Below are 23730 nucleotides of genomic sequence, written 5' to 3' on the forward strand. Positions count from 1 at the left end.
ATGCGCATGCTCGTGATTAAAACTTCCGTTCGACACGAAAGCAGAAAGATGGACTACTTGAGGAATATTATGGGGGCCCCTCAAGGGGGTGTCCAGCCTACTGGAGCAGAAACGGTATCATATAATGTGTGCAAAAATTAATAGACAATCTAATGACAATGCTTGAAATAAATCGTGTCCTCAAAATCTATGACAATGTCATTAAAACATCACTTGGTCTAGTGATAGATTGCATAATTTTGCATTTTATTTCACTTTTCATTTCTCAATTTAACAAATAGATCTAAATGTTGTGATTGTGAATGAAAAATTTGTGACATAATGCTCATACCGATAATCAAACTCGCTAGACAGCACATGAGAGGCAGGATAAAGCAATGTCTTTAATAGGCCATGGAGTAGACTCAGTAGAGCCTAGTTAGAGGGCTAGAAATATGGGAAGTTGAACATGTCTGTAATAACACAACACTCACACTCACTGTCAACACATATTATTATATTAATTAGTCGGCTGAAAGGTCTGTCTAATTCCTCACATGGATTTATAATTTTGGTTGTCCAGTTATCATGAGGCTTACTTATAATAGTGCATCAGAAGAAGGGAAAGTGGAGGAGACTAGCGCTGTCAAAACAATCTAAACTAAATGCAACTCACAACATGCATTATATGACACAATATATTTCCTTCAAAAATTATGTTCTATGGTATATATCCCAGGGTTGTGGGAGCATATTATAAGAGGTCGGGTGCTCGATCCCTGGATTGGTTGAGAAAGTTCATCCAGATTTTCTGGCGTGGTTCCCCCTTGTCAGTGATGCAGAACGGAGGGCTGGACAAGGACAGCTGTCTAGTTGTTTGGATGGGACGGAAATCAAGGTCTCGCGTACACATAAAAGATCCCTTGACAGTTGGAATTCAATATAAAAGTAGACCCTAGTTCCGCTGTCCGTGCAAAATTTGCCGCATAGCACACAGTATGGCATATGCCCGTCTTCATTAGCCCAGTTCAGAGTAGAACAGTAGACGTTAAACCCCATTTCATTTCAGCATATTATAAGTTATTAACACTTTTAATCAAAGACACATGCAAATTATTCAAATCTCTAAACTTTTATATTGTGGACGTTATCTTGTTTGTTGATGCTTTAAATTAATGCACAATACTGCAATGACAGTCACTCGGATTGTCACGTCTGCAAACAGGAAATTTACCAAAACCTACCAATAAAATACAAAGTCCTACAATATCATTGGAATGGTCTAATGCATGCGCTTCAGATCATAACGTCTCTCATGGAATCAAGTGGAATGGTTTTTGATTCCCAGCTTGTACATGTACATATATGTTGCAAGGGGTATGATCACATGTCAAAACTTGTGGTTTTTATCTGGGTCCTCTGGTTTCCTCCCACTACTAACTTAGACCCCTATGCACACGCGAACTATTGAAATAAATTAGAGCATATGTTAGTCCTGAAATGACCTGGTTTGTGTTGAGTGGACGCTAAATCCCATTTCTCTATCTTGCTCCTTATTATTTTCCAACATACATGTATTTATGACGATGAGCTAATATTGTATTTTAGGTTGAACGTTTAGTTGACAGAACTCAGTCTTCTACTTTATTAGATGATAGAAGAGATGCCGTTCGGGGGCTAAAAGCTCTTTCAAAGGTTTGTAAGCAAGAAAATGTATTATGCCTAGGGTTCTTAAAATATTTGATTTAATTAGATCACTATTAATTTTGTACCATACAAATTTATGTAAGTTAACGAACAACATCTTAGTAGTGGATGTAAATAATATGAAAATGAACAATTTATTATTTTACCATTCAACATTTCTTGACTTTTTAGCCTTTTTTTTTTTTTTTTTTTTTTTTAGAAATATCGATTAGAAGTTGGAACACAAGCTATGGATTGTTTGACAAAAGTTTTAGAAACTGACAGGTAAGTGAAGTATATAAATAACATATTTATTATACTGCAACAGAATCCAACATTATGTTATGCTGGGTTTATGCAGTATATATAGTATCAGAACATATTAAGATAATCATCGGAAGACAATCTGATTAAAACACAGATCCTATTACATTTTTTTTTTATAGTTCAAAATTTCGTTTTACTTGTCTTTACTACACTAGGATCTGGAAGAGTTGTTATATTTCCGGCGTTCTGGTTGAAGTGAAGGATTAGCCAATGAAACGGCCTGTTACGGCGAGTTCTTGGCGTGCGATGCACTAACTGTGGGTATACCACTAGAAACGTCAACGCTGATTGATTAATCAATGCCTGATGACCCCTGACACGACCTTCCAGTACAACCGGTCAGATCTTCATGCAGTGTAGGCCATCGAAAGTATAAAAAAAACGAAATAAAATATAGATCTGAATTTTAATCAGATTGATCAGAAGACTTCTATGGAAGACCATTTGTATTATTATGCTGTGATCCTCGTAGGCTCTTTTGCAAACCTGTAGCAAGGTTGGCTAAGTTGGCTCACTAACGAGGAAGTCCCAGCTTTGATCTCGGTGTTGGCCAAGGAATTTCTTCTGTATTTTTCAGAATGAAGAGCCTGGTAAGTTCAGCTGAGACTGAAAACCAAGGTCCTGTGTACATCTTAGCGTGGACATAAAACCTCCCGTGCCATTTGGAATTCGTTGAAGAATAAGTGAAAACGCTACTGTCTGTGCAACATTTCCCTCTTACCACACTAGTTTGCGTATGCCTGTTTTCAAATAAACAACTATTAACAAATAAGTTTGGGTCCTTGTGTTGTTTTGATTTAATTTGCTTATTGAATTGTATTTTATTATATATATAGAGGAGATGCTGAGATAATGGGATTAGCTTTAGATACATTGTGTAATGTTATGTCCGATGAACCAACAGAGGAAGAAGATTTAAACCCAGTTAATGAGATGAATGGAGATCTTGGTGCAAACTTTACAGAAATATACATCAAGAATCCAGAAAATGTTTCTCTGTTACTGTCATTATTAGAGGTATTAATTCAGAACGTACTTTATGTGTGAGAAGTCTTTTAGCTGAGTGACCCTTTGATAAAATAAAAAAACAAAAATAAAAACCTCACTCCTTCATCAGATTTTTGGTAAAGATTGTCTGAGAACCAGATTAATCTTTTTGTATGGTCTTGTTTAATAAATTTGAATTATTTATTTAGGTTTGCATGGATTGCTCTTAGAAATATATGATGTTTATGTGTAATATGCTAAAGTCTAACTAAAAAGTTTATTATTTTTTTTTTTCAAAGGAATATGACTTCCATGTAAGATGGCCTACAGTGAAGTTATTGACAATATTATTGACTAATAAAGGAAAGGGGATACAAGAATGTATTTTAGTCAGCCCGATGGGGGTATCCAAATTAATGGACTTATTATCAGATAGTAGAGAAATTATTAGAAATGATGTAAGTAAGAAAAAATTTGTAGCCACAGAATAACTGTTAAATTTACAGTTAATTACTAGAAATTGTACATGTATTTTACACCCAAACCACAAGGAAGCAAATTAATATGAACTGCTTTTGATTTTGTAGTCTATTCTTAATGCCTTTAAATTGTACAATATATTTGCAGTAAAGACTGTTCAGACCAAATTTAGAGTTATAAAACCACTCTAAAGTACTTTTATTGGAAAAACATTTTGGTCAAAAAATTATTCAAATCAGTTAATGCAAACATAGGCATTTGACTACAGAGTTCTGACGTCGGTAAGCAAGCAAGTGAAGGGCATGTCTTAAAACTGACTGCTGATGTGGTCAACACTTCATTTCTTTCTTGATTTATCCCTAATATTCCACCTCGTGGAATCAACAGAGTTATTGTCTGGATGTCCAACGCCTTCACTGCAAGGGGTTAAGTTATGGTCATTTTAAGTGTACATTGCTTTCCCACCTCAATGTTAACTCTATTAGATAATTATGGTAAGAATAAATGTGTTATCTTTCATATACCATCTTCAATAGAAGGCTTTAACTCTGTACGTCGTATCAAGCCCTTCAGGTAATACTCTGCATATTTCGGCACTAATTGCGATTGGGTACAAGCCCAGCTTGAGAGCTTATCAGATTCCTCGATCATCTGATCATCGCGAATACCAAGTCTCACACTTTCTAGCTAAATTGTCTACCTGTGATAATCGAGTTGCAAATGTCAAGGTTTCCGTGGTGGATGCTATGTTTGATTTGAGTGTGTTTGTGTCACAACCTCTGATTGGATGCGGCTGTTCACTTGTCTTCGGTAAAGATAAATAACGTAGCTATAATTTCTGGAATTTCTGACTGCTATAGCAACATAGTGCATATTTATGACGTTTCAAATATATTTGAAGGATCAGGTTGTTATGGCTTTAATCACATTAGCCTTTGCGTGAATACTGTGATGTACACTAGTACTAGAAAATTTCTACTAGAATTTATTTCTCATATCCATTGTGCCAAAATCATAAATATTTGTACATTTTTCAGGCATTATTGTTATTAATCCAGTTAACTAAAGGCAATGCTAATATACAGAAGATTGTAGCATTTGAAAATGCGTTTGAAAGATTGTTAGATATTATACAAGATGAGGGTAATAGTGATGGTGGTAAGTTTTAAACTTAAATACCATTAAGGAATTTAAAGTTTATTACAAATTGTTCGCTGAATCTCATCTTTCATGGTAGATTTCGTAATCTAAAGCAGCGGTTCCCAAACCATTTTACACAGGTGGATTGAACCCTTAGGACATTTTACGAATCTTAGAGAATCCCTTCAGATTTCATATATATGGGACATTAGGACCACTTTACACATAAATCTTTGATAAACCCTATCATGTGTGTCAGGCAGCCTTATGTTGGATCAATTCTCACTCAACTTTGTCTAGGTCTGCACACGATTCAACATCAGCATGTGTGAGTATATTCAATATGTGTCTCCATGAACTTCTTAAACCAAAACATCTGTTGGACGTTGTCACAGGTTTCCAACGAGAGTGGAGAAGGATCCCATAAGCAGTCATTTATGTCCTAATCTCTTTCATGTGGCAACGTTGCGAGGGGTGTGTCATTAACTAGAGGTAAACACACATGTTACTGACTTTGGATTTTTGACCCTTGTGTCTGTGTTTCACTGTAAAGTAAACTTGTTATGGTCTCCATGCGCTGTTGTTGATTTTCTTGTGTCGTGCCTACAGTCATGCCAAAAATCACATTTCAACTGCATTATGTTTCGGTAACACCTTCAGTCAATTCAGTTGTTCATTTCCATTACATTTAGTATATCAGAAATATATTTGTATATTTGTATTTTTCAGGTATAGTTGTTGAAGATTGTCTGTTATTATTATTAAATCTATTAAAGAATAACTCGTCAAACCAAAACTTCTTTAAAGAAGGCAGCTATATACAGAAGATAACCCCTTATTTTGATTTGAACTCTGACCCACAGAGGTCACAGGGTGGTTGGTCAGCTCAGAAAGTTACCAATCTTCACCTCATGTTACAAGTGAGTGCGAGTGTGTGCGTAGGCATGTGTTCATAAAGATAGGCATGTCATAAAAAGATTGCATTCATCTTATTCTACCACAAGGCAATATGTCTTGGATGGAAGGTGCGTAGTATTGCTGGGGTGGAGGGTGGAGGGTGTAGGGTACTATTGTCAGTATTAATTCATATTTCTGTTTTTGCCAGGAAGGTTTTTGCCGTCTGTAAATGTAATGCAATAAAATGACTAATATTTAAAAAAAAAAAAGTTTACATATCAGAGAAAAAAGTTAAATTTGAAAGATTCACTATTTCGAAAAAAAAAAAAAAGATGCAAAAATTATTTGAATGAACATAGTATGTGATGGTATCATGTAAGAATGCAATCTTTTTGATATTCCTCGAATTGAACTATTTACTAACACGCATCATAACTGTCAGAATTTGGGTGGAGCAAGTCAAATATATATTATTTACATTCTGAGTAATCGACTGAGTTTTAGCTATTGTTTTATCTTTGTAAATTCTGAGTTACTAACGAATATAGCCTAAAGTTTATTTCCTTCTTGAGATTATTCTGGTCCGTAAGATAATACCAGAGGATATAGCAAATATGTATTAGTATGTGCATGTACGTATAATGTTGGTTTCATGACAGAGATAGCACATAGGTATTTAGTACACAGAGGTGAATTGACAACAGACATAGCAAATAGATATTTTTTACATAATGTTTGACGACAAACATAGCAAAAAATATTTAGTATACAAGGTTGGTGTGACGACAGACATAGCAAAAAGGTATTTAGTATACAAGGGTGGTGTGACGACAGACATAGCAAAAAAGGTATTTAGTATACAAGGTTGGTTTGACAACAGGCATAGCAAAAGGTATTTAGTATACAAGGGTGGTGTGACGACAGACATAGCAAATAAATATTTAGTATACAAGGGTAGTTTGACGACAGACATAGCAATTAAGTATTTAGTACATAATGTTGGTTTGACAACAGACATAGCAATTAAATATTTAGTATACAAGAGTGGTTTGATGACATAGCAAATAGCTACTTAGTATAGATATGTGTATGTCTACTGATGATATGGAGCAGGTTGAAGGCAAGTTCCCTAAGATTGCAGATAGACTGCATTGTCCAACATGTCCACAAGGATTTCACAATAGTTAAAACTCAGCATTACTCAGAATATAGATTTCTGGGTTTGGGGCATGATAATGGGTGTGGTTTTTAAATTTAATTTTCCCCGGGTTATAGGGTATTGCTATTGTAATTTTCTTTATTTGGGAATGGAAAATGTTTTTGATTTTTTGATTTACGTGTGCGTAATGATGCATGAGAGTATGTTTTATATAAAGTTAAAATGATGAAAAGCTTCCAATGGGAATAGTTGCTTAGCTTGTTTCCATTATTCAGTATTTGTGCAGTACCCAATAGCCACATAGGGTGCTGCAGCAAGTTTATTTTATGCAGGGAGGTAAACAAAGGGAGTAGAAACTCGTTAATTATCCCTTTACTTATTTTATCTTTGTTTGGTCTCTAGATGTTTAACGTAACGTTTCGATACAAATATAAAGAGACGGGACGATGATAAAATTGGTTTTCTGATATCAGGGGCTACTTCCTTTATTTATCTCACCTAGATGTGTTAAATTTAATGGAATGTTACATAATTTTTGAGAATATATATTATTTTTGAAGCTGAAGAAAGTATGATATAAGCAAATTGATATCTTAATCATTTTACCAATTATGTTATAGATATGGGAGTTATAAGACTTTTTGTATTCAGAACATAATTCTTTTCAAAGTTAAAACAATCACTGTTAATGACAGAGCCTTCTGTGAATATATTTGTAGAAATTGCTTGAATCAAACTTCCAAAAATATTAGAATGAAATTGTTAATTAAATGATAATTTATTTTGGTATGAAGTTAAATGAATTTTGTATGCTTGTGATTTTAAAAGTGTGATTATATTTTGAATTTTGTTTTAAAATTTTAACGTTTCTTGGACAAGTTTAATTTTGGTTTTGTATTTAAATTGATGTCTTTGCATGCAGTGCAACAATTTTTATTTTTGTCCTAATTTTATCAGAGACACATACAGATTATTATAAATATGAAATTTTTAAATATGACACAGAAAAAAAGAATATAAAATCATAATCCTAAATTACATAGATTAGTTTCAGTGAACATGAATGTGAAATATCATGATTTCATCTCTTGTCGTCTATTAAAATTATAAAAAGCATCATCCATTATAAATTTAAGTGAGCACCAACTTGGACAGATTTATCTTTACCTATTCGTAAAACAATCATCTTTTCATTAATTCATATTTTATACACTCTTTTCTTTACTTTTCTTTCCTTCTACATAAAGAGCTTATTGTTTGGAGTCTTAATTGCATATTGAGCTTATTGCATCATATTAACCTTATCAGATGTATGTTTTACTTGATTGCTTATTGAGCTTACATTTCTTTATCACTGGCTTTAGGAAATGACTGCTGAACATGGTTCTCTTACTAAATACATTAATATCTTGTTTAATTCTCAATATATATGATGGCTAAAAGTATGTATAATCAAGTATGGTGGCTAAAAGCATAGTCTGCTTGTCTAATTCCTTTTGTTAAATGGTTATTTCCTGCATGAAAAGATACAATTAATAAGATACAATTAATTTGTATCAGTAGTTTCCCCATTAAAAGTGACACTGTGAGTTATTGCTTTCATTTAAACAATATTTAAGCTTAGTGCATACGGGCAAATTCCTTAGACAATTTTTAAGCCATTTTTAGGTGCTCCCTAGAATAAATCACCACTAATGACAGAGGATATCAAATTTGCCCAATATCAAAAAAGTTTAGACATTCAGCATTAGAAAAATTGCTCATCGTTTTGGAAATGTACTGCTTACAATCGTTATCTTGTGATGCAAGTTTTTGTTTGACCGATTTAAATATAAACCAGCATACATTTGCGAGAATCAGTGTCACTGAAATTATTTTTCTCACATTTATTTGCCCTTGCTTTAGTTTCCACCACGGTAAAGATCATTTTGTTCACCCTGTTTTAGCATGTTCCTTTTTTTCCAGTTTCATTTTTGTTTTTCATAAAGAATCATATTTCACGTTCCACTTAAATTCTGACCCACCCGCTGGTAGCATGGGTTGCTTGGTAACATCTAAGTTGCCAAGGTGATGAGTTGTGCCTAATGTTTGCATTGCTATGACAACCACTAACCATAGCTAATATAACCACATATTACTAATTATGTTAATATTATGCACAGCTAGTTACTTCATTGCTCTGACAAAATGCATTTTCACTAAATTTCACCATATGTTATGAAATGAACTGTCTTATTTTTCATCAAAAGTTAACATCAAAATTAATTTTGAAAGAAATTGGGTATTATATTAATTATAATTACTTCATTGTCTGTGTTGCTCTCCCTCCTGTTCTCTGAGCTGTGATTGCCGTTTGATTAGGACACTGAGCTGATTTCTTAGAATGTCTTGAGTAAATCCCAATATTGGCTTAGTTGAATATTCAAAATAACAGATTTATATAGCTTGATTCCGACTTGTGTTGGTCTAAATAAACAATGTTCCTGTGTAAAAGATTTTTCGTCAATTGAAATCAAAAAAGTCAAATTCCCTTGACTCTGGGATTAATCGATCATTTCAATCCATTCACTGCATAATTTTGAATCATAATGTATAGGAAATATCAAGGTTATTTTCACATAAAAAGTCAGACTACTTTCACAGCATTCCTTAAAATTCTTAGAATCTTTTTGTACTTGCATCATCAACAAATTACTTTGATTCAAACTTCTATTTCAAAGTGTGATCTGAAAACCTGTTTCTGTTTGCAAAACTTCAGTACAAAACTTTTGTTCCACACAGGCATACAAAGTTCAGTTATATTTGAGCTAGATGCATAATCTTAGAATTTTATGTTTTGAATTATCATGATTTATTGTTTGATTGTATAAAAACAGTTGGTTAGAACTATGGTTTCCCCTAACAACGCTCAACAGCAGACAACTTCCTGTCAGAAATCTCTTAATTATTGTGGTAAGTTTTTTCATCATACCCATTGTACACTTTAATCAAAGATTCCTGACAGTTGCAATTTTATTGATTCACTTTGTGTGTGAAAAATTACAGATTCCTGGAATTTTTATCATTTTTCAGATTTTAATTGTAGGTCATAAACTGGTTACAGAAACGGCTTCTGAGTGCCTAGGGATTCTTGTAGTCATGCATTAAGGGCACTTGAGCCTGGACTAGAATGTTCCTGGTTCAGTTCCCGGCATGGACTGAGAAGAACCTTCCAAATGTTTGAAGATAACTGAAGTATTGTGTTGACAATATGTTATGTTTCATTCCGCAGAAACAATTGAAAATTTCTTCCATGAAAATGCTTATCTGATGAAAGATTTGCCCATCTCGGGACGAGATTTGCTAAAAATCATGACTAAGAGTAGACGCTACCCTTCTAGTAATTTATATAATTGGTAAAAAAAAGTGTGCCTTATGTACTGAATAATACAGTATGTGTATATCTTTGTTGAAGACTATGCACTGGTTAAGACCTCTTTGTTTCCTAGGTTTACTACAGAAGTTATGTTCTATTTTAATGGCTAGTGGTGTTCCAGCAGATGTCCTTACAGAGGTACAGTATAACAATTCTATCTCAGAAGGGGGTTGGGTGGCCGAATGGTTAGCACGTGCGTGCTGTATCATACGGCCTGTCATTGAGTCAACTGGCGTGGTTTCGAATCCCTGGTTGTACGTGACAAGGAGTAGGGCCGACTGTCCAACCTCGTGGGTTTTCTCCGGGTCCTCCGGTTTCCTCCCACTGCTAAAAGACCCCTACGCGCAAGCGAATTATTGAAATAAAATTAAACGATATGTTAGTCCCGAAATGACCTACTTTGTGTCGAGTGGACATTAATCCCCATTTCTCTCTCTCTATCTCAGAATTCTTTTCCAAATTTGAAAAATCTTAAAGGCACAACAAGGCAGGTATACTGTTTTAATGTAAAAGCCTGTTTTTAAATGCACATGAAGAATATTCAAGCAGAATTATTAATACTATATTTAGCTAAGACACATATAATAAAGATTATAGTGTGAAACTAATATATGGTAAACATTGAATGACCAAAACAATATGAATCAATTTGAATTATATTTTTCAACCATGATTGTTTTTAATAGAAGTACTTTTGGTTGTGTAAACTATAATCTTTATTCTGGCATATTTAACTTGTTTAATTGATATTGGTTTACCATGTAATATTTGGTCTAGAATTTAAAATTTACAAATTTTACTCTGTAAAGAGGAATTCACCAATTACCCTCTGTATATGATATTTCTAAATGAATTTTGTATGCTTGCTATTTTGAAGTATGTGATTGGGTTTTTCATTGGCATTTTCAATTCTTATTCCAGACGATAAATACTGTATCCGAAGCAATACGCGGAAATCCAACCAACCAGGAATATTTTGCCTCAGTTTTAGCTCCCTCCAATCCTCCCAGGTTCGTTATGTCACATTATTTTTTGACACAATATAGCAAGCAATACATATATAATATTTTTAGAGTAAAACTATGATTTAAAGGTAGCATAAATATTTCACTACACAAAGATATGTACTGCTATCCTGCAAATTACCTTTATCAATTAAGAGTACAATTCATATTGATTGATTTTAGGTTTTCAATGAATCACTTGATGAATCGTTTAATTAGTATTTCTATAAAAAATTATTGCCCCTGACTGTTGACTAAAGGATATTGTAACAAAAATATGAGATTTAATGATTCTAAATGTCTAAACATGCACCCTCTGGTTTTGAACAATTCACAGCAAACTAATATAGTTCCTTTTGTATTAAAATGCAAAAAAAAAAAAATCTTTATGAATGATATTCATAATGAAAATTCACAAATAGTTAACATTGCACTATGCATAGATACTGTAAAAGGTTAGATTTTATTAATAAATTAAAGCTGATATTATAACTTGACCCATTATCCTTCTAACCGTTGTTATGGAACTTTTCAGTGACAGAGACAATAAGCAATAGGCCTTTATATCTTGCACAGTTTGTTCCCAATTTTACTGATAAGGCTGCTATAAATATTGATTAGGCCTATTAAGAAGTTGTCAGTTGTATAAAAAAAACTTGTTATGATAATTGTGTATTACAGGCCAGCTATTGTTGTATTGTTGATGTCCATGGTTAATGAGAAACAGCCATTTGTCCTGCGTTGTGCCGTTTTATATTGTTTTCAATCTTTTCTGTATAAAAATGAAGTGGGTCAATCCCAGATTGTACAAACTCTTTTACCTACAACAGCAGACGGTGAGTAGTATTATCAGTTCACTATTTATAGGCTATATCAGCATAATAGAATACCTCTAGACAAACAAAGACCAATTACAATACAGGAAAGCTGGACTTCAAATCACTGACAAAACAAACCATACAGTAATATATTATAGCACAGACAATGTGAATTTATAATACGATATTGCATAAAAAGTGAAATCCACTATAGATATAGAAAAATGACGGAAAATATAACCTTCAATAAATTATAGATCAAATATTTTTGGATCTTTTCAGTCAATACAATAACAGCTGGTCAGTTGTTATGTGGTGGGTTATTTAGTAGTGATTCTCTATCCAATTGGTTCGCAGCAGTAGCCATGTTACATGCTATATTAGAGAACAGAACACAGAAAGAACAGTTATTACGTGTACAGTTAGCAACAAGTCTTGGTAATCCACCAGTTTCACTATTACAACAATGTTGTAATATTTTAGCACAGGTAATCTTTATTTATTATAGTCTTCAATCGCCGCTTCAAAATATTTTTAGGGGAGCAAGGGTTCTGTATATGTAAGTGGGAAGTTGACATTGGTGTAGGCATGATTTTTTACAGTAACAATGTCAACAAACCCCTCAATCGATACCAGATTTAACTGTTTAAATGACCCAGAGGTTTGACGCCATATGTCATAAAAACCATGTCATAATTGTAATCTGTGATTAGGACAACATTTTTGTTTAGGCCTAGACAATATCACCGTTTTGTTATAATTTTTCAAGAAGAAACAGTACGATTTTTAACTGTCAAACAGGAAGTAAACAAAGGAGTGAATGTCGCCTGTTTATAAGGGAAGTAACTCTGATTATGCTAGGAATGTTGCATTTGGCTAACCTGTTTTGTCGATAAAAGTCAACGCGGATACTCAACGGTAACGTTATAGGTGTCAACGAAAGTCGACATGGGTCAGCCAAGAATTGATTAAATATGATTATTTCAGGGTGGTAAAATACAAACAAGTATATGTTTATTAATGTACTGTTTCGTAATCGAACACATTAATATAAATCAACAGTTTTATGGAAAACAATTACTGCATTATTATCAAGAGCTACAGTTTGACAATACATTTATTGTAGAAATTGAGCACTAACTAAGATGCAGTAAATGCTCTCCTTGAAGCTTTTGTGATTTATTTTACAAGATATGTTAATGTTGTTTATATAAACAGGGTGGTAAATTAATGTGGTTTATATAAACAGGGTGGTAAATTATTGTTGTTTATAATTACAGGGTGGTAAATTACAGACACGTATAGGTTTATTGATGTTGATGTGTGGTTGGTTAAGTGATTGTTCAATAGCAGTAACACATTTTCTATCTAACACAGCTAATGTGCCTTTTGTATCCTTTCAAATAAATCTGGTTTTGAGGCCTGTTTCCATTTGCAATGATTATAGCTTCTAATCATGTTTTATTGTTATTCACATCTTCATTAGCCCAGTTCGGAGCAGAACAGTAGGATGTTAAACCCCATTTCATTTCATTTTATCGTTATCAGTTAAAACTCAATGAGTAGAATGGATTAATTATGGATGTTGGTCAGTTTCTTTGAATGATCAAAAATCCTGGAACATAATGTTGAATGGCAGGACTGGTACAGCTTTAGAAGTATTATTAACCATAGATTGTGGTGATCATATTGTTTCGTCAAAGTCTTAGATTTTAGATATTACCCTTGTTAATCTCATATAGACTGACATGTTGAACACCATTTCTTTAAATTTGCTGTATATTTTGGGAGCCTTGTTAGCTCAATGAGTAAAGTACTGGCTCACTATGTTTGATCCGGGTGTTGACTGAAAAAGTACCACAGGGTTTTCCAGCATGGTTACATTAGTGCAGCAAGGAAGTGTTTCTTGTTGTTGGGATTGGAAAACACGTTGACATGCGCGTAAAAGAAGCCTTTATACCACTAGTTGGAGTGAAATTAAAAATGGGCCGTAGCGCCACTGCCCAGGAAAAATGTCCCCCATAGCACACTGCATGGCACATGATTTGTGTATATTTGACCTTAACAGTAATGTATAGTTAATATCACAAGTGTCGGCATCAGAAGGTGATGAACAGGAATTATTAGTACAAGGTTTATGTGCGTTTTTATTAGGAATATGTATGTTATATAATGATGATCAGTCAGATACATTTACCAAGTAAGTCCAATACTTTATTCTTATTGATGCAAATCATGGGTTTATTGACCAGATTTTGTTACTTGCTCTTGCACTGTGACCCGGGTATTTTTTAATCTTGTGTATCTAGCATTAATTTCGTTCACATTGGCTTAATATCAAGTCTTTGTTTAAAAATTCGTAAAAATCGTTTTAAATCACCAAAAATCATCTAATTTGTACTTGTGTCCAGTTTAAAGCTGACCATTCAATTTTGATAATGAATGTCCAATATACAAGGGTTTACTTTCTTGATCACTGTTAAAAAATAAACAAAAGGAGGATATCGTGCAGAAAATACCTCAACCACGACAGCAAAAACATGCTCACACTATATTGGGACCGTCTGAGCTTTGCCTTGACTGAATATCGTGTCATTTTAAGTAATAGTCAAAAAAGATGTGGGCTGATTATTAGGTCAATTATTTTATTTGACAATTAGATAATAATGTTGTATTTTTATTTTCAGAGCCTCATTAAAACAAGTTATAGAGAACAGAATTGGTTTAGAAACTTTTAACGATAAATTATCACAGATATTAAAAAATGAAAGTTATACCCGTGCAGCAAAAAAACCTAACCTACATTATAAACAGTCCAGTGAAGTTATATTTGATTACGCTTTTACCAGAATATTTAAAACATTAGAAAGTAAGAACATGTATTTAGTGATTTTAAGTCTATTTTTATCGTTTAGATTTTTGATGAATGAAAAAAAACTTTCTAGTATTAAAATGGCCGAAATCTAGGGGACTCAGTAAGACACTGGCATGCTGACAGGTGTTAGCTAAAATAGTTTGTTGTAATTTTTCCATGTGGTTTCTGCTGGTCATTGGTGCAAATAACTCAATGTTTAATAAAGAGGCCTCCCACTATTCCCTCCTTTGAAAACTTATTAGAGGTGACATGGTGGTTTTTGCTTTTGCTCACACCTGGTGTTGGTCGATAATGTTCTTCAAGATTTTCCAACTTGGCTTCTTCGTCGTAGTGGTGCAGGACGAGGGTCTAGCAAAGAAAAGCATCTAATTGTTTGGATGGGACACCTGTGTACTTATTGGCATGCAAAATATCCTCATGACGTCTTAGCCATGAAGAAGAGAAAAACAAAACCTCACTTCATTTAAAACTTATCAGTTTGCATTGTTTATAAGATATAATGCTTGATGTCAACTTGTTTTTTAGATGAAGTATTAAAATCTGTATCCTATGATGAGAATTCACCAGATCATAAGAAGAAACTTGCTAGTCTTAAAGAACATGAGAGTATTGTAGATCAATATAAAGAATTTATTAAAGAACAGGTATAACTTTCATCCATTCATAAAAACATCTCTTACTGACTGATAGTGTCAGTTATATGACAAACATACCATTTTTTACTGACTGATAGTGTCAGTCATATGACAAACATACCATCTCTTACTGACTGATAGTGTCAGTTTTATGACAAACATACCATCTCTTACTGACTGATAGTGTCAGTTTTATGACAAACATACCATCTCTGGCTGACTGATAGTGTCAGTTATCTGACAAACATACCAACGCTTGGTGGCTGATAGTGTCAGTCATATGATAACCATGTTTTGGGGGCAGGGGCGGAAATGTGCTGCTGACTTTTGTGCTGCATACTTTTATCCTATATAGAGATCAGCAGCACACAAAAGTCTGAGATTTAATGAATATTTAATAGGTTCTGCACACATAAGTGAGTGTTCACAGTTGTGTGGCTCTGTGACTATGGTGCTGGCTTGCTAACAGAAGATCTTGGGTCCGATCCCATTGTTACCTAAGAACCAGTCTCTGGATTTTCCTGCTTGGTTTCACTTTGTCACTAAAATATCCTGTCTGTTTTTTTAAAAGATTTTAAGATTGATAATTTTTTTTTGATTGTCAGGATGCGAGATTAAATGCCGCTAATCAAGAATTAGAATCACTTAACTCAACACATACAGAAACACTCAAACAAATAGAAGAATTCAAAAATACTGTACAACAACTAAAAGACCAAAATGCTTTATTAAAAGTTCAAAAAGGTAAGAGCCTTCTTCATTATGTCAAAAAGTTGATATATATAATTAAAAGTCATTCATAATATCACATGTACATTAACACTTAATAACAGATATGTTATGAATTTTAAGATAATGGTATTGTTCAGTTTTTGTGTTGTGTTATTTTACAGGTGCTAGAGGATCCCCATCATTACCAGAATCGACAACCGATGACACAACATCTTTACTCTCAAAAGAAATTGAGAATTTAAAATCAGAATTAAATGATAAAAATAAACAAATTGATAAATTAGTAAGTTTAATTATATTGCTCTGTGGGGGTAGTTCTCTCGTTCACCATGGATGACATGGATTAAAATCTATTGAATCTAAAAACCATATGTGAGATAGGCCTTGTTTTATATGGGATGTAACTCCCAAAGACTCCATGAAAGAACAAAGGGGAGGGAAGTCTTCCATGAAAGTTGGCATTACTATATGACAATATAGATCTTCTGATGTATATATATATCAAGTAAAACATTAACCCCATTTCATTTATATTTATGTATCTGTTTTTAATAAGGTACAGCTCTTTGAATCTGTTGTCCAAGGTGACATTAGTCCTTGGCGACGGATATCCAGTGACAGTTATTTTAATTGTGCACTTCTAATTTCTAACTTTATAGATGTTTTATTAAAGTGATACATATATATTTAGTCAGTATATAACTTGAATATATAAGAGTTGAAACCCCTGATCATCATTTGAGGTATTTTATTGTGAAATGTGAATCTATAAAGGAAATATTAGTTCAATACTGGTTAAATTCTGTTCAGTAGTTATAAAGATGTGATGAATTGGAAATTTTGCAACATTTGTTATCGTCGGCAGTCGTTCTAATCAAGCCAGGCCACTTACTTATAATAGAATTAAATTCAAGCCTGTACATTACTACCTTTGATATATTTTGGTTATGTTTTCTTAATGTAACTTTTCTATAATGTCGTCATTTAATCTGTATTTCAGAAAAATGATCTCACACAAGCAGAAGTACAAATTTTATCGCAGGAAAATGGCGACGAAAATAAAGAGAATAATCCAAATGAAGCAGCCGTTGTTCAAGCTACATTACAGAAAATGAACACAGATTTAGAAAGGTCGTTAGCTGATCGTGATAATGAGATATCTAGACTACAAGATTTGTTACAGGGCTGTAAAAAGGAAGTAGAACAAATAGTAAGTTTTAGTCCAAATTACTGGATTTCATATTCATGTCAGGACTTCACAAGATCGAATCTCTAGTGTAAAGATGGTGGTTTTGTAATCAAGGATGATTTGTGGGTGGACGGATGTTTCGGCCAGTGGACATTTCGGCCTAGGATAGTTCGGCTAGTGGACATTTCTGCCAATTTTACAATGGCACTCAGTATTTGTATGCAGTTTTGTGTCATCCAGGGTCGTGTATCAGGAGTTTTTGTTCCATTAGTGTACATACTTTTACAAAGAAAGTCTCAGACAACTTATGAATTAATGTTTCATTTGTTAGAGAAGCATGGTTGTGACCCATTAACTGTTATAATAGACTTTGAAGGGTCTGTAGATATTGCTCTTCATGCGGTGTATGGACCACAAGTACAGATTCAGTACTGTTTTTATCACCTTACTCAATCAACCTGGAGACACATCCAGCCACTAGGACTTGCAAACATGTACAAAAATGACGATTTCGAACAAACAAACAAAAAAAACAACCCAAAATACACAGCAAAGAAAAGATCTGTAAGGGAAAACCAACAAATAAATCTGGCTGAAATGTCCTCATTCTAAAAAAAAAAATAGTGTACGAAATGTCCTAGGCCGAAATGTCCACTGTCCGAAACGTCCTACATTCGATTTGTCGGTCTGTCGTCCAGTTATCAGTCAGTTTCAAATATACCTGAGGTGGAAGGGGAGTGAAGGTAATTTTAGGATTACATGTGAGCTTTAGATCATAAGGTCTGTCCTTGAGTCAAATGGCGTGGTTTTGATTCCCAGGTTTGTTCTTGGCAAAGAGTAGAGTAGTCATGCCCAGTATCTTCCACTACAAAAAAGACCCCTGAATATAGACCATTTATTGAAATTACAAATGAACAATTTTGTGTTGAGTGGACTTTGAACCCATTTCCGCCTCGCTCTCATTACAAACTGAACATTCTTTCAGAATTCTATGTTAAGGAGAGTATCACTAATTAATCCACAGTTTCGTATTTTCATGTGAGTGAATTTATATTATGATTTGACATGTTACCTATTTTAACAGAGAAGTCAACAATCACAAGGTAACAATATAACTACAGATGGTGATTCACAACAAAAACTTCAATCATTAAAAGATGAACTTAAAAAAATAACAGAAGAAAAAACATCGCTACAAGACAGAGTGACAAAATCTAACGAAGAAAATTTAAAAACGCTGGATAGAATACGAGTAAGTAATTGTATTTTACTTACAGGGAGCCGTTGTGGATCAGTGGGTATGGTGCTGGCTCACTAACCAGGAGATTCCAAGATATCTTTATGAAGATTTTGTACACAGATCAACCTATTATAGTAGTTAATTTGTTTGCTAATAAGAAATTTGACTCAGCTTTTGGTATTAAAAGGTGTGGGATATTGATAACTTACTTTTATATAAAATTCTTTATTATTAAATATAGTAATGATAAATATTGTTTGATTATTATAGAAATTAGAAACAGAAAAAGAAGAGATATTAGTGGAGAAACGAAATGTTGAGGAAGAATTAGATGTATTAAAGAAAGAACAAGATGATTTATTGGTATTATTAGCTGATCAAGAAGCTAAAATAGATAAATATAAAACCATGTTAAAAGATCTAGGTCAAGATGTAAGTAATATTTATTACTTCAATTGGTTAGATATCTTAGTTGACGTGGGTGAAAGTAGACACTTGGTTAGATATCCTAGGTGATGTGGGTGAAAGTAGACACTTGGTTAGATATCCTAGGTGATGTGGGTGAAAGTAGACACTTGGTTAGATATCCTACGTGATGTGGGTGAAAGTAGACACTTGGTTAGATATCCTACGTGATGTGGGTGAAAGTAGACACTTGGTTAGATATCCTAGGTGACGTGGGTGGAAGTAGACACTTGGTTAGATATCCTGGGTGAGGTGGGTGAAAGTAGACACTAGGTTAGATATCCTAGGAGAGGTTTCCTGCCGCTACTACAGACCCCTCTCTCCCTTCTAAAGTGTCCTGGGCACAAGTAAATCAATTGTATAAAGTTATTTTAGGCTTGAAATAAACTAAGTGTGTTCAGTGGATGTTAGAACTCATTTCATTGAATCAGTGTTACTTTTATTCCAGGTTAAAGATGATGATGATGATGATGATGATTTGGATGATGATGATGATGATGATGATGGGGATGATTAAGAAATATCAAATACTTGCTAGTAAACCAATTATTTATTAAATGGAATTATTTGGTTGATTCGGGATGAACATGAATACACAGGGTTAATCACAATATACCAAAATCATTCAATGCTAAGTCGGTGATTTTATAGTTGTGATAGGTTGAACGATGTTAAAGAGGGTACAGAGGTATTCCGTAAAGTTGAATACCTTCTTTATTGGACTTTTATAAATAAAATCCTATGGTAGAATGAAGATGGGAACATGCATTTTGATAAACATATGAAAATTATTGTAGATAAAAATCATCATGAAGCAGTTTGCGCTTTTTGTGAATCCATTTTGTAGGGAGAGATCATTCACCATCACTTCAACTCTGTGTGCCTATAGAACATCAATGATTTTTTAGCATTATTGTTGAATTTATTTTGAAGGTTGTTTTTTGTAATGGTTTGTTTTTACTGTAAAATTAAATATAGAAAGACCTTCATGAAGAAATGACTAGCTTGTACCTAAAATATAGCATAGCATAATTGTTATTATGGCGGTGCTAAATCATTAAATGTCAGTCACTGTAAGGTCTTTAATTCTATATTTATCTTTTGTTCCGTCATGTTTGGGTCTTCGGGAGTAGAAGTCAGAGCTTGAGAGATAGCAATTTACTCATGTATGCAAGATTATTAGTTAAAATTTCAAAATAGAGAATTAAATAGTGTTGTTATGTTTGATTTGTGTGGTTTAGTTTTCTTTTTATTTTGTTAACTTATATTTTGACAATTGTCCACTTGTTTATGGTTAAACTTTTGTTTTAGCACAGACAATACTATTACTGTGTATTCTTATTAATATGAATATTCATGACCTTTGAATAAATGAATAATAATGAGTTGCATGTGTGGACAGCCGCAGACTTTTTTTTGTCTTGGTAAAGCATGTAGTTGTCTTCTGTATATCTGAAGTGATAACATTTAATGGGGTATGTGGAATGCTAACATATTTTTCACCCAGTTCCTGTGAAGTGTCCGTGATACTTGCCAAGTTATCTCTGATTGCCCAAAATTGTCCCGAGATTCTAATTACACTATTTTTTCTGTTGGGACTGACGGTACTTTGTTCTCCCGCCCGCATGTCACTTGTTTGAAATTCTGTTAATTCAAAGCATTCTAGAACCAAAGTTGAGTTGTCCCACTGTTTATTTTTAGTACAGTACTTTGTTTTAGAAGGACACAAGTCAAATTTTTTGAGACTTTAGACGAGACTTTACTTTAGTTAAATATGATTAGAATTGTTTGTTTGTGTTATTTTTGTGTGTGAAGCTTTTATAAAAGCACCTGTTGTAGTTTAATTAGTAATTAGATGTAAATATTCCATATGCTATGGTAGAAAAATATTTTCCTTATAATTTAATGGTTAGAAGAATGTTGCTGTTTTAAAACACTTTAGCACTTGGTACATGTAAATATTGACTACCGTTATATTCATACTGGTAGATCCCAGGATAGCCGATATCTTCTGAAACTACTGCTCCCTGTACCGCTTCAAACGCCTAAAAGGAGTAATATGAATAGCTCTCTGTATTGTAGAACTGTATACTAGTTTAAGTACTTGTTTTAGGTGTCCCAAGTGTTAAAGGGGGTTAAATATGTTGTTTTGTATATTGGTGTAAATAAGTGTGGTGTTAATTCATACTTGATGACCTTTGTTTAAACCGAGTAAAATCTGGGTATATAATAAGATGTCATAAGTTAGTAATATAAAATATATTATGTAAGAAGTTATTTATCTCATTGTTTGATAATGTAAATAAACCTAATGTTATGTTAAACATTCATTTGTTAGCATTTAAAACCCATTGAATTAAGCTAGACATAAATATAAAAGGCTAAGTCATGTCGATTTTGAGCTCTTCTGGGTCTTGAATGAGGTTTTGTTCAAAATTTCAGTTTTAAAAATTAGAACTAAGAGTGTTTGAGAAAAGCATCCAAATACTTTTTTTTTTTAAATTATTTTTATCCCTAAGAAATAGGAAGCAAAATTTTAGGCGTTTCTGAAGAATTTTAAATTGGTACAACAAGTAATGGTCAATAGATTTCTACTTATACCTATATGAGGGAAAATATGTATATATGATACATTATCAATATCTGAAGACACCTATAGAGGGCAGATAGCTAGCCAATATGATTTAATGTATGTCAGAATGACGTAAAGTGGAGAATTTTTTTTACCTGGTCATATTTTTTATTTATTTATGTATATAAAAATATTACCAGAATATAGTGCAGTATTTTATGTGGTCTTACTGAGAAAGTCTATTGTCAAAATTGTTTGGGAATTCCAGCCTCCCCAAGACCTGGCAATAGATTCTACCAGTTATATTATGTCTATCATCACCTTTTTGAAGCATAGATTCATCTAATATTTTGATTCAGAATTGAATATTTTTATCACAGAACACTGTAATATACAGGATTGAATTTTGTCAATCAAGTGTATAATATCTTTGATTTGTGTTAACATGAGTTGAATACTAAATTTTCTAACTTGTTGTTTATTATTATAATAATATTCTTCAACATCTGATTGTTTCAAGTCGCACAAGTATCAGTTGTTTCATAAAGATATATCACAGCAAATGTTATTTGTTTGAAGAAGATGAAACAGAATTCTATCAAATTTATTCATAGAACATAGATTTAATCCTTAAGGTTGCAAAAATACAAGTAGAGTATATTGGATTTGGTACTCTTCACCTTCCATTTCACATTTGATATAAGGGACTAAAATCAGTCTGCCATTAGTTTAATGTATATATGTAGCTACTAATTTTATTATAAAGATGGATACATTATAAATAAAGATTATTTTCTATTGATAACAATTAGTTATTTTTAGCCCATTGGACCAGCGTCCTCAAAATACTTGTGTGGATACCAGGCGTAAACAGGTGTATAGGGTGTGATATATTGAATAATATTAGAGGGTATAGCGTGAAGGTGAATATCTCTTTTATTGGACTTGACGAATAGAAATACTATGTCGGAATGAAGATGAATACTAAAGAACTGTCACGGGACATAGGATTTAGATGTAGATTTGTTTTGAATTTAAAGAGCTACCTTAGGCCTAAGATGATAATATCACTGCTTGTTTCAGTCTTCCACTTTACAGTAATTGTTTATGAATTCAGTGCAGACCCTTATGCTCTTTCAAGAAGTTTCCTTAAACAATTTCTGATCGAAAAATCTGAGGAATTAATTGACAGAAATTTTACACAAGGTGGGGGGAAGCAGGGAGAGGATTTGTCACATTTTAGTGAGATTAAGAGATAATTTTTCTTCTACCAGGTTGTTATTAGTTATTGAGGTAGCTGCAGTGACTCAGTGAGTAAGGCACTGGCTTACTAATCGGGAGGTCCAGGATTCGATACTGGTGTTGGTTGAGAAAGATCTCCAGGATTATCCAGTGTGGTTTCCCCTTGCCAGAAGGGGGGCCTGGCATGGATAGTGTGTAGTTATTTGGATAAAATGAAAAACAAGGTCCCATGTACATAAAAGACACATGACAGTTGGAATTTGATATAAAAGTAAGCCGTAGTGCCACTGTCCGGGCATAATTTCTGTAATAGAACACTGTATGGCATTAACCCAGTCAGAGCAGAAAAAGCAAGACATTCGTTCAACCATTTCATTTCTTTGCCAGGTTATCTTGTAACCATCTGTCAGTAAATAAAAAAACCAGATATATATTTATTTACATTACCACACCATGTGAATAGTTTATTATATAAATATATATATTATATACCTAGTATATAAAAAATCATTGATACAAATAAGTTGGATTTTTTAAAAATACTTCTTTGGAATTAATATAAGCGGGATTTAATAATGCTGTTGATTTTAATATTTTACCATATAAATAACTGCAATTAGTGCCATGGGAATGATGACCACACCTTTTATACTTCTGTCTTATAAAGTCTGGTTTCACAATAACAGAATTTTCTTGGAAAAAAATTATATTGAGAATGTAAATTATTGTACAGATATTGTGTCGAAGCCTAGAAAACCAGATTGAAATTTTATACAAAATGTTAATATCTCAAAATCAGGTCATCGAAAATATATACGAAAATATGAGAAACAATGTAGTAGTTTATATTTAACACAAAATAGTATATAGTAGACCAAACAGTATTCT

At 33.1% G+C, this 23730-nt stretch overlaps 1 protein-coding gene across 4 annotated transcripts; it reads left to right on the forward strand.

Annotated features, from left to right (window-relative positions):
- Positions 1-14: 14 nt before the first annotated feature.
- Positions 15-22408, forward strand: LOC126812262 (general vesicular transport factor p115). Of its 4 annotated transcripts, none has more exons than XM_050538553.2 (22): positions 15-126; positions 1588-1674; positions 1886-1950; positions 2829-3009; positions 3279-3437; positions 4497-4617; positions 5329-5519; positions 9532-9607; positions 10144-10208; positions 10992-11080; positions 11756-11910; positions 12175-12380; positions 13173-13283; positions 13971-14092; positions 14580-14761; positions 15293-15411; positions 16008-16146; positions 16296-16417; positions 17135-17344; positions 18408-18575; positions 18834-18999; positions 19484-22408. In XM_050538553.2, the coding sequence occupies exons 1-22, from the start codon at positions 49-51 to the stop codon at positions 19543-19545; spliced, it is 2874 nt and encodes a 957-aa protein (XP_050394510.1). In that variant the 5' UTR covers positions 15-48; the 3' UTR covers positions 19546-22408. The 4 variants fall into 4 exon arrangements, with proteins under 4 accessions (XP_050394510.1, XP_050394508.1, XP_050394512.1 ...); XM_050538551.2 differs by having other exon boundaries at positions 18834-18995; positions 19477-22408; XM_050538555.2 differs by having other exon boundaries at positions 15-114.
- The last annotated feature ends 1322 nt before the right edge of the window (positions 22409-23730 follow it).

The sequence above is a fragment of the Patella vulgata genome, chromosome 2, assembly GCF_932274485.2.
Source record: "Patella vulgata chromosome 2, xgPatVulg1.2, whole genome shotgun sequence".
NCBI classification, from domain to species: domain Eukaryota; kingdom Metazoa; phylum Mollusca; class Gastropoda; family Patellidae; genus Patella; species Patella vulgata.

Coding starts and splice junctions, on each gene's coding strand:
- LOC126812262 (XM_050538551.2), top strand. CDS start 49: ATGGACTACTTGAGGAATATTATGGGGGCCCCTCAAGGGGGTGTCCAG. Junction 1,675..1,885: donor GGCTAAAAGCTCTTTCAAAG/GTTTGTAAGCAA, acceptor TTTTTTTTTTAG/AAATATCGATTAGAAGTTGG. Junction 13,284..13,970: donor ACACAGCTAATGTGCCTTTT/GTATCCTTTCAA, acceptor AGTAATGTATAG/TTAATATCACAAGTGTCGGC.